This window comes from Corythoichthys intestinalis, chromosome 8 (genome assembly GCF_030265065.1).
Source record: "Corythoichthys intestinalis isolate RoL2023-P3 chromosome 8, ASM3026506v1, whole genome shotgun sequence".
NCBI lineage: Eukaryota > Metazoa > Chordata > Actinopteri > Syngnathiformes > Syngnathidae > Corythoichthys > Corythoichthys intestinalis.
The window spans coordinates 55,245,799-55,258,261 of NC_080402.1; the positions used below are offsets into that span (position 1 = coordinate 55,245,799).

General features: G+C 40.1%; 1 protein-coding gene across 3 annotated transcripts in view; it reads left to right on the forward strand.

Annotated features, from left to right (window-relative positions):
• Positions 1-12,463, forward strand: part of LOC130920021 (zinc finger protein 638-like) — a 65,651-nt gene that overhangs the window by 10,394 nt on the left and 42,794 nt on the right. For all 3 annotated transcript variants that reach the window (XM_057842798.1, XM_057842797.1, XM_057842799.1), the window contains exons 3-7: positions 6,100-6,161; positions 6,259-6,282; positions 8,434-8,501; positions 8,736-8,911; positions 10,428-10,643. In XM_057842798.1, coding sequence (XP_057698781.1) covers positions 6,100-6,161; positions 6,259-6,282; positions 8,434-8,501; positions 8,736-8,911; positions 10,428-10,643 — 546 coding nt within the window. The remainder of the gene's footprint in view (positions 1-6,099; positions 6,162-6,258; positions 6,283-8,433; positions 8,502-8,735; positions 8,912-10,427; positions 10,644-12,463) is intronic.

Consider the following 12,463-nt stretch of genomic DNA (forward strand, 5'->3'; position numbering starts at 1 on the left):
GAGACACCATGCACCATTATCACCTTGGAGCAATTTTTTGGGTTGTCAATAAACCATTCCAAAACCAAATATGACCAAAACCTCCAGATCCTTATCAAAAGACCTGCTTCACCAGAAGGATGTTTGATTTTTTTCTTTTGTATAGGTTTATCCAGCTCTTGTTATGTGACATTGCATTTGAGCAAAACAAAAGTGGGCAATGCCCGCCCACCCTGATGACTGACACTTGAAATCTGTAATTGGTTTGGTTTTAGATTTTGAGCAAAATTGAAAAAATGTAATTGGTTTGGTTTTAGATTTCGAGCAAACAAGTTTCTTTTTTGATGTAATTGTACAGGTCACAAATTTTTATAGCTTTATTTTAGAGGAACAACTTGTTTTCTTTCAAGGTGACCTTACATCTACACATTTTTTTTTTTCAAAGTTACATTTAAATCGCTCACATTCAATTAGGCCTGTCGCGATAACAAATTTTAGTGTGCGATAATTATTCTCATAAATTATTGCGATATGCGATATTATTGCGCCCCCCCAATTTTTTTTAACCAATTTACAATAACACAGTGCGAATACAGTATATATTAATAGATCAAGTACACCCATTTAAACACGATAAATATTTACTCTTAAATTCAAATATACTTTTTAAGAAATCACAACTAAAAACAATAGACCCTGCCTCTTAAGTAAAAAACAACAATATTGATACCGCACAGAAACACAGAATAAATAAAATGTGTTTAAAAAAAAAAAAAAATTGCACTTAATAACTTTAGCATTTAGGAAAATGAAAACATTTCCCATCATAGCTTCTGCAATGGTGTTCCATAGGGATGCAACGATACAGTTAAGTCATGGTTCGGTACAAATTTTGATACGGGGGACACAATTTTCGATCCGATTCAATACATTTAATGCTCTGCAAAAAAAATAACAACTGTATTTTTTTTTTTTTTTTTTTTTTTTTTTTTTTTTTTTTTTTTGCTATCGAGCAAAAATTAAATTGCCATCATATAAACATGCATTTTAGTGCATAATATTTACGTGCTTACTTCTTACTGATATGAAAAAAATTTGTATAAAAGTGCTGAGAACAATCTTTACTGTTTGTAAAGTGAGGCAGGGCACACCGTTGATTGCTACAGCTCTCTTAGCAGCCAGGTTTACAACATGAGCAAGACATCCTATTTATGGTCCGAATCCATCTGTGTCACGTACTGAATTAACAATATTTGCAACATTATCTATAGTCACTGTTATGGATTGATTTGGCCTTCTTAACCTCATGTGACAAATGACAGTTTAGAATTCATCGATGTAGTATATGGACTACATGTCCCATAATCACTCTGGGCTCACGTAGCCAATGGCATGGACCGTAGCACATCTAGTTTGCCATTTCATGATATCTAGTGTGTGCGTGCGCGCAACCGCGCATTAAAAAAGTTAGCAAGTGCCACTGGAGTCACGTCTGCTCATTACCAGTGTTGTTAGTAACGGCGTTACAAAATAACGGCGTTACTAACGGCGTTATTTTTTTCAGTAGTGGGTAATCTAATTAATTACTTTTCTCATCTTGGCAACGCCGTTACCGTTACTGAGGACGGAAAGGCATGCGTTACTATGCGTTACTATATTGGTCGAAAAGTCTGAGGGAGACGGACTCACCAAGACAACAGAGCAGAGCAGGAGCGGGGAGGAGGCAAGAAAGTTGTAACGCCGAGCAAACGCGATGCTAGGTAGCTCCAATAATACATGTTGTAGCCGATAGCCGACAAACTACGCCCGCATGTTATTGTAGATATGGTAGACATGGTAGATATCAGATGTACTGTATATAGATATAACTAGATGCAAAATGACAGCCGCCATCTTAAAGCAGTAGGCATTTTAGGACGGCTCTGTTGTAGAGAACCTTCCTCGCGAACCTAAGTAACTTTTTATCTAAAATACTTCTAAATCGGCAAAATCTTGACTTGAATCTATCTTTAAATGATGAAACAGTTTTAAAACTTTCATATGTCGAAAGTAGAGAGAAGGGAACTAATGCAATAATGGGAGCAATTTTAACAACTTTTAACAGTTGATTCAGGGTAAAGGGTAAATTAGGGTAAAGAATTGGGCTCGGGCCAATTGTACCAAAAACCTCCACAAAAAACTTCATATAGTGTGGCCAATGTTTTTTTTTTTTTTTTTTTTTTTTTTTTGGGAGGAAAAAAAAAAAAAAGTAATTATCACCAATTACTTTGCCAAGTAACTAATTACTCTTACATTCAGGTAATTGAGTTAGTAACGCAATTACTTTTTGGGAGAAGTAATTTGTAACTATAATTAATTACTTTTTTTCAGTAAGATTAACAACACTGCTCATTACTACACCAGCATATGACGGCTTTCATAAACAGGACGAGTTTGAAGCACAGCGCTTTTAATTTCATTCAGCTGTTCGTTGTCAAAGTGAGGTTATTCGTAGCAGCCAAGTCGGAAACAATGTTTTGGAGGACTTCGTTGTAAATATCCAGCGTTGTGCCGAAAAATAGCCGCCCCGCGTGAAATGTCACTCCTGACGGGAGCGCCCACACGTCAACAACACCGGCGCGCCATAGATGGTCTACAGTCACTCCGGAGCACTGACGCGGCCGGTATACGTTGAACAATAGGATACAATGGGAACGATTGGCTCTGGCGCTAGTTTTTGCCGGACCTGGAACGAAGATGCATTTTGCGCAGTTGGTAACGAACTTTTAACAGCACGTCTGCCGCACGCGCGCACACACGTGCACGCGAGGCGATAAATCGCAGCGGAAAAAATGACCGCCTTCATTTTTATATATCGCGCGATAAATGGAATTATTGCATATTGCGACAGGCTTACATTCAATCACTTGATACATTTGTCGCAGGCTTATGCATGCATCAATAACTGTTATTTTAGCTTTTTATTCTCTATTACCAACAGTATTGGAGTAAATGTATGCATCTCTCTGCTTTATTTTTATGGCTTCCCCTGGTTCTAAAATGCTTTGATATACCTTATTTATTTGAAAATAAATCATTCACTCACTTAGCATGAATACTTATACAGTGCATCAAGGCTGGAGGCCATTGTCATATCACAGAAGTCTGAAGGTGAAGCACAGGCGATAAGGGGTTAAAAAAAAGTCAATCCAGAAACAGGCGGGTAATCTGACTTTGCCAGTGTGAGCAAGACGGACGAAGTGTTTCCCAGCTGGCTAAACGGCGATTGGCAGAGGGTCGTTCTATAGTCTCGCGGATGGCTAAGTGCATCTCCCTGTGACGAAAATTTTAAAATGCGCACATCGTTCAGTCTTGATGAATATGGGCTGAATACAGTAAATTTCTTGCTTCTTCCTTGCCATGGCAACATCTATTGTCAGTCTGCTCACTTTGTGGCAGTACGCGGTGATCAGACAGGCTCTGATTTTGTAATGTAACAACTCATCGTGCTGAGACACATTACGACTTCATGACACAGTGTCCTGTAAATCTGATACTCTGACCATAAGGAACAGAATCAATAACACTGTTATTCGGTCTACTGTGCCAATAGATGGTATTTACATGAGGTTATCCTTGATGTCGAGAGTGGATTGAAAGCTGTGTCTCAGTGATGGGAAAGACGTAAATTTGGGACACATCATCAGTAGTGTTTCAATGATTAATAGGGTGTTTCGGCCTTTAGCAATAAAAACCCTCATTGATGGTGGCCAGTGACAGGTTAATCACGCCTGAACTTGTGTCCCATGACCAATTAGAGATTGTTTAAATACTCCACCCCAAGGGACTGTGCAAGGCAGGGACATCCTCTTCCCTGAGCCTAGCCTAGTGCTGACCGCATACCTTGACCTCCCTCCTTCTGGAGGCCTGTGGCCTTGGATTTGCAAGTATGGCGTGGGAGGTGTCATTTTGATGACCTGTGAGCCCAGCATGGGTCCTTCCGCTTTAACCATATCCCCTGGCTGCCTTTTAAGCTGCTTCCAAGAGTGACCTAACTGTCTGCTGCAGAGCCGGTCCATGGACACCAAGGTCTTTAAGCAGTTTGATGGTGGATACAGCCACAAAGCCTCTGCAATCCACCTCGACGAGATAGACCTCCATCCTTGCTGCCGAGCATCTGCTGCCAGTTCTGTGTCGAGCAGTTTCTTGCTCTCAAAGGCCTCCTCAACTGAATTCTCCCAGGGGACTGTAAGCTCCTTGATTGTATACAGTCTTTAATGAAGGGGACCAGACTTACCAGTCTGGCCTTAAGGTGGTGGCGCCAATCTCAGGTGGAAAGATTAGTTGTTGGCCAAAGTCAACTAGCATCTTCCAATCCCTGCCCTTGATCGGCTTCCGGCTTCTGGTTTGACAGGTGGTGATTGGTTTTATTCTGTTCTTCTCGGACGAAGGTTGGTGCTGCGATGGAAGTGGCAGCTTTTGTAGGCAAAGAGTTGATGGTATTCCTCTTGCTCTCAAGCACTGCTGCCAGACCCTTGAAGAACTGGTTGTGCCTCCAGGTGCTCCGGTCTTGTGTGAAGCTACTCTTACAACCAGTCAGAATATGTTTGAGAGTGGCTGGAGTTGAGCACATGGCACAGGTTGGGTCCTCGCCATACCACTGGTGGAGGTTGCCTGGGGATGGGAGCACATCATTGATGGCTCTGATGCTTGGCTCCATTTCCCAGAGATCCTTCCAGCTGAGCTTTCTCCTCTCTGGGACTGTCCACCTCATCCATTGGCCCTGCTTGGCACAAGAGAGCCAACTTTTGCAGTTCTTTCGGCCTCCTCCTGTCGGCATACCTCCTCAACCACCATCTTTCTTCTCTCTGATGTTGAGCCCTTACGCCAAGTTGTTTTGCTTGCTGTAAGGCAGAAGCCTTTTCCCAGCTGGACGTGTCCCACGACGTCCATATGCCTCAGGGCTGATGTGGCAAGCTGCACTGCACTTGATAGTGTCCATTTCCTCCCTGTCAGTTCTACTGATATTCTGATCTCTGGAGTCTGTCAAAGTCAACTGGAGTCTCACTTTAGAGCATTCATACTCTTCACTGAGACTTGTGATGGGCGGTTCCAGCACCACTTTGCCGTAGAGACTGATGTTTGTGAGACAGCGTGGGACATTCAAGCCATTTTTCCACGTATGACGTCATGGTTCACTCAATCTTCTCTGCTGCTGTTAATGGGACCTCATACAGTAGATAGTGAGTGGCCATATTACCCGAGGGAGAAGTACGACTTGCAGGCACCAGAGCTGAGCTTCCCTCTCAGTGGGGTCTTGTTGATGCTTTCTAGACTGTTGGTGATATCTTGCCTTATCTGCCACCCTGGGTCGCCGTCCTTGAAGCTTGGGTTATACCACCTTCCCAGGCTTTTTGACAGGTTGTTCTCACACTTTTGGTATTGGGTCTTCACCAATGCAGAATTCCCTGTTGACAATTGAGGTGCTCTGTGATTTGTTTGGCTTGATTTTCATCCTGGCCCACTTGTTGTCCTGCAAGTTTCTAAGTAGATGCCTGGAACAACTGAATCGTGTTGTCTGAGTGGCATTGAACAGCTTTGCACGCCTTGTCTCCTGCGCACTTGAGATGAGTGGGTGTGTGTGCTGAGATTGAAGTGAGCATGTACTTGCATTATAAGGTGCATTGTGACGTCGTAATACCACTGATTTAAAACCTGCTAGTTTGCAGAGCGATTTGAATGGGTAAACTAATTCCAATCAAACCACATAGGTGACAAACTTCATTGAGGTCACACACATTCACATGATTTATCATTATCAAAAACACTAGAATCCCATGGAAGATGACCTTCAAAAATCTGCAAGTGTTTCAAATCAAGTGACTTATAATAAAACTTGGAATGCTTGTTGTTCTTTGTAACGTGTGGAATCGAGAAATATGTTAACATTTTACTTTTAAGTCATTTCTGTGACAAATTGGTCTCTAGGAAAAAGGCATCATTGTTCTTGAAAAATAAAAAAGAAAAGCAATTTTCTTGAGCGTGAAATTGGTGTATTGCTTCTGAAATGGGATTGTGTCTTTGGTTCGATGGTACCCATGAGTATATGATTATAATTTCTCCCATGTGTGATTTCTGTAGGCCTGGGTCGACCATATTAATACAGTTAACCACACAGCTGCCTGCAGGGACCTGCGCAACAAGTGAGGCTATAGTTGATTTGCTAACATTATTATGCACTATTATAAATGATTTTTAGTATATTCTAATAAGAGCAACTGTTTTTCCCTTTTCTGATAGGTATCGTGATTGGAAACCACCAAGGTCAGTTATGCTTTTGCCTTTTCCCATACAATTCTGTATTTTACAATAGTGTATATGTATACTTGATATATGATCCCCATATTAAACCTTTTTTGTAACATGCATTATATTCAATACCATTTGAGCTAGGTGTTTTATACAGCTCAAACATGAATTATTAAAATTATTTTTACTGAATTTGACATTTTAATATGAAATTTTTAATTTCAAGAATTGCATTGAAAAATTGAATCAATGGTGTAATTTGAAATTTAATTCTTGATTTGTAACACCCCAGACAGGATACCTCCAAGCATCATTCAACAAGCCACTTCCCCATTGCAATGAGGTGGCCATTCAAGGGGAAGATTTTCTATAAAATGACTGAAATTTCCAAATTTTATACCGTATTTTTGCGACCACAGGGTGCAGCGTATTAAAAGGCGCAGGCTTATATTAGAGTTATATTTTTGTATTTAACACACAAGGCGCACCACATATTTGGGCTCATGCGTATTCGGCAGTGGGAGCAAAATAGTTAAATTGTACTTTATTAAAGAATTTAACATTAACAAAGTACATCAATCCACAAATCCATCAAAGTCATCTTCTGTATCCAAATTGAACAGCCTAGCTCTCACACTCAAACTTTATAGCGACTAAGGTCAAGCCCCCTATCACACGTGACCTTCTCCCTTTAAGGTTCTCATGCTGCTCTCACGTACAAGTTGAAAACAACTTTAAAGAGAAACTTCAACGGGGCGTGAAACCGCTAAGAGGTACAAGGGTGGGGCCTGCGCTGTCCGTGCAGGGGGATTCAACGCGGTGAGTTGTCCGGTGCCGCCCGGCGGTTGAGGGGATCTCCCAGACCGGCGTTCAGTCATAATCCCACAGATGGTAGCCTCGCACCATCAGTCTGTGTCAGACACGTGCCCAAACTAGCGGACACGCCCCCAGGCTACCATCCCATCAGATCTGTCAGATAACGAGGAAATCTCACGCATTGATAAATATTTCTGTGCATTTTCGCTGTTAACCTCTATTTTTCATATCATTCACTCTGTAATGTTTTTATAAACGATGACTGAATAAATTAAACACTGATTTATCACGTCCAGTTTAACCCATTTCCACTGCCCTCCCTCTTTGCCTGTAGTTTACTAGTGAGGCTAGCTAGCTAAGTTTAGCCAATGACAAAATAGTGACTAGAAAGCATAAAACAAAAGCATATTCAGTATCCATACTTAAACAAAAAAAAAAGCTCTTACTTGCCTTTATGGAAATGCCGAAAGCAAACACGCATGAAGGGAGATATGGTGTCGAAAGTGATGCCCTTCCGACTCACTGCTGCGACCCAGGCCATCCGACACCGCTTTGTTAGTTTTTCAACCTGCTGTCCATAATCTCTTTTCAAAAGTGGGAAAACGAAAAAATCTTACGTCGTGGTCAACTTTGCTGCCATTTTGTCGTGTGATTTAATATGGCAGCCTTTCACACAACACGAGTGATCCATTTTATCAAAGACAATGATTAAAGAAAAGATGATTCTCACTGTTCATTTGTTTACACCCAAAATGGCGATTCGACCCACAATGCACTGCGGCTTTTGCAAGCGTTATGTCACCTGACAAAGACCGATTGGCGCCTCAGCCAAGCCTATATACCAAATGTTCGCCCTATCGAACTTTCTCTTCAAAGTTCTTTTCAACTTTCCCGTATGGTACTTGTCAACTAACGGTCTCGTGCCAGTGTTTAGCCTTAGATGGAGTTTACCACGTGCTTGGGGCTGCATTCCTCTTTTCAAAAATTGCTCAGTCAGACGGACACATTTTGGTACTCAGTCCACACAATAGACGCACCACCTTTTGAGGCGGCACGTACATTTTGGAGAATTTTTCTTTAGTTTTAGGCGCGCCTTATGCTCGTGAAAATACGGTAATTTAAATTCACGTTTCCTTACTCAAATTAGGCATTTTTGTGGGATCATTTTGATTTTCATTATGTTTTATCCATGTTCAACTTTGGTTCATGGCAGTGAAATAAAATTTTGCGTGAACCATAACGCTGCTCATAATTTATGAAATTTTGTTGCTCTGTACTTCTGACGTGCAATGACAATAAAGCTGTTAGAAGTTCTTACCCTTTCCTATTCTCTCTCCACTGCAAAACCAGAGAGGACCTTCACAGGCCCCATGGAAGACCTTACTCTCCTTATGATCATCACCATCATCATTACACAGGTTATCCACTGAGCTCTATGTCTTTTTTTATGTTTAATATTTTTACTTTATTTAATTACTCTGTATAAAGTTGGGACATTATTTCTCACATTTTGAAATGCTTGCTACCCCTTGCCCCCATTTGGATTTATTTTGCAAAAAAAAAAGCATGCATTATACTCATTGTGGTATAAGGAAAAATGAAACAACTAAAACATTTGTTTGTCCACCTTTCCCCCGCGCCCCCACCTTTAGGAGATTCATCACATCAGAGTCGTTTGAAACGCCCTTACTCTGATCTTAATAGGCGCTCTGTTGACACCAGCTCCTATGCATCCTCCTACAGGAGTGATCAAAGCTCTAAATATGTCAAAAAGACAAAGCTTCCGGACAAAACCAACAAGACTGCAAGTTCCAAGGCTGCTGATACAGTGGGTTTATTTCATTTTTTTAACCATTGTAATTCATTATATGTAAGTAACCGCACTTAAAACGGTTGTGCAGTGCTCTTAGTAATAATTTGGGGAATAGGGATCCAGCATATACAGGTAGTCCCTGGGCTTATGGACAAGTTCTGTCACTCAACTTTCTTATTAAGTCAGAATTAACCCTGTAAGTACCCCTATACACCTGCTAAATCTCAAAATAACGACCCAAAAACATGTATGCCAGTCATTGTACGCTCCTAGATACACCGAGCTAAGCGACAAAATTACTGTCAGACGTCTGTGATTTGGTGACTTTATTCAGCAGCTCATGACATCAACACTTGCAGAATGAAACAAAAATGAAATCCGTTTTATCTTCAAAAATAATTCAAATTTGCATTCATAAGTAGCTGCTAATACAGCAATGACAATCCACACAAATGATTAGCATGTATCTTTGTGTCCGCACAAAATTAAAAACACTCACATAAACTCACCCCAAGTATTTGACCACAATTGAAAATGCACAAATAAACAGTACAAAATATATTCTATGCAGGTGTTGCCCTTGTGGACGCTTCGCAAGCAACAAATGTGAGCGCAGGCGTGCAGCTAAAATAGTTCCCCTCTCTCTCACTCGGCTGCACGATTTCTTCGTGTGCACAAATGCGCTCTACCCCGTGTACGCATGCGCTCTTCTTTGTGTGCGCAAATACGTTCTTCGTGTGTATGCGCTATTTTACTCAAGTGTGGAAGTACGACCTGCTCTATGCTTCCTGCGCCAAAAATAAAAGCTAGCGTCACAAAGCAAAAGTCAACATTAATTAGAAAAAAAAACAAGATACTGGAGACAAGATAGCGGACGAGACTCCAGCGTTGTAAAGTCAAAACAGCATAAGTTGGATACGTCGTAACCCAGGGACTGCTTGTACATATTGTTTTTCATACCGAAAACCTTGAACTTCCTGTTTCTCAAGGTTGATAATGTTGACTGAAAGAAATGTGCAAATGATTTGTGCAAGCCGAATGGCAGTTGGTAATGCACCAAAAAATATGTATTTGTACAACTTTAATGAAAATACAGCTTAAACTAGGAAGAGAAATGGCACCGTATGAAAAAATCACTATGAAATCAAACGTTAACAGCATATCTGTTTTTGCATTTTTTGCATAAAAATTGAGTACTGCTTGCTTATGTCCTTTAACAGCAATGGAATTTTTCACCTATGCCACGTTCTCATAGCTGATTACAATCATTATTTTAAGACTGTATTATATTAGTATTGCAACATATTTTGACAATGTCATTTCTGGGTAGTGGTAAATTTCTCGTTTGAACTTAAGTTTGACCTGAAGTGGATAAAAAGATGAAAGCAGAAGGGTTGTAGCCTTTTTACAGGTTATGTCCAATCAAATATTTTGGTTGATTTAAACATAGTGAAATATTAAACCTACATTAATCCATGCAAACTCATTATTCTGCCAAATCTCACCTAGTGTTTTTTGTTTCATTTCCTAGTCATCCAGTCCTTCACCAGCAAAGAAGAAAAAAAAGACTGTCGCTCCAGTATCCCAGGACTCAACGATAGCAGAACGTCTGGTTTATCTTACTGGGATTCCAGAGCAAGCTACAGAGGAGCAAGTTATTAAATTAGTAGGGTCGTATGGCAAGATCAACAATGTGATCTTAATACCGTTGTCTCAGGAAGAGAGTGAAAAGGGGGATGGACAAAAGGTACGTTTGATTTTATAATCTGAAAGAACCATTTCTATCTTTTAAAGATAAAAAAGTTGCACATGCATAGACTTCAGAATGATATTGAAGGGTCAGATTCGACCTTCACTGCGCCACGCCTTCAAGTAGGGGGCCATCCCGCAATCCGCTTCAGTCATTCGCTGTCGGTTGCAGCGACACATCCAGCAATCTAACGCCGGATTTATGTTGAAAAGTAGGAAAGCTGTACTGCATACAAACGGGAAGGGTTGTCTCAGGAGTGATATGTATATTTTTCATTTTTTCCACAAGAATTTGCAACATAAAAAGCTTGTCCAACAGACTAGCATCATTCTTCGACATATTTATGTAAAATAAATGCTAACTGCATGTTTTTATTTTATTTTATTTTATTTTTTTTTTTTTTGTGCTTTTAACCAGGAATCGAAACTGTCTTACGCCCATATCTATAAAGAATTCACGGATTTAAGCATTTATTCTCAATAATTTTCACTGGAAAAGCTCTGTTTACATATGGCGGCCACCACATTGACTGACAGACTAGCATCGTACTTCGACATATTTACGTTAAATAAATGCTAACTGCATGTTTTTTTTTTTTGCTCTTAACCAAGAAACGAGACTGTTTTATGTCCATATCTATAAACAAGTCAGGGATTTAAGCATTTATTCTCAAGAATTTTCAACGAAAAGAGCTCTGTTTTCTGTGATTCCACTCTGTCAGCTTTGATGGCCACGCCAACAATGCAGGCCCCCCCTATTAATCGGCCCCGCACCCCGTGTCCCGTCGATATCATTATGAAGTCTATGAACACGTTAAAACCTTTTTTGTATTTAAATGCGCATTCTTTTTTGTATTTAAATGCGCATTTTCATGACATGACTTTTGCTTGAAACATTGAAGTATTTTCAAAAGTATGTTCAAACATTGTATTAATTGATGCCGATCTTTATAATCCGGTGCACTTTATAGTCCACAAGAATACTGTAAATAACTAAGACTAGAGGTCGACTGATATAGGATTTTCAAATGCCGATACTGATACCTAAAATTTTCAGCCGCTTGCTAATGTCCAAAACCTATATTTGGCCGATATACTTTCTTTGTTTCTAAAGCACCTAGATTATAAAGGCAATTTAAAAAAATGCTTCAATAGTTTCAAATTGACAATGATAACCTGAGATTTAAAGGTTTAATTTATTCTAGTGCTACCAAACCAACGAACGCAGCACTTCTTTTTATGATTATACACAGTCGGCAAGAAAAGTACATTAATTTAAAATAATTAAATCCACCAGGACGTCACGACGAGACGGAAACAAGTGAGAGTTTAACAGGATGCCTGCAATGTTACGCTAATGCTACCAGTCACAATGTAGAGTGAAAGAATCATTAAGTAAACACCTTAAAAGGCTAATGCAACATTTCATATAATCTCATGTGATTATATGACACAAAACAGGCAAGCCTGTAGCAGCCTGCCTTCAAGCTGCTGCAGGGTCCTTCCGAGGTGGTCCTTCCGGGGTCCACAATTGCCCATACAGATGCTTGATCAAAATTCTTTTTTTATCAGTTTAATTTTTTTGTCCTTCGGCCGTTTTGTTTTGGCTTTTTTATCGGCCGATGTTGGAAGGAAGTCTGTATATCGGTCGACCTCTAACCAAGACATTGCTAATTATGCTTCATAGAATGCCGTTTACTCGCTAATTGCGTGATGTAGTGCTTAGTAAATGAGTCTTGTAATAAAAAGCCAATAACTCACATTTGTGCTAAATAGCTACTGACGTTGCTTAGTCCTTACATAGTAGGAATGGCAGGC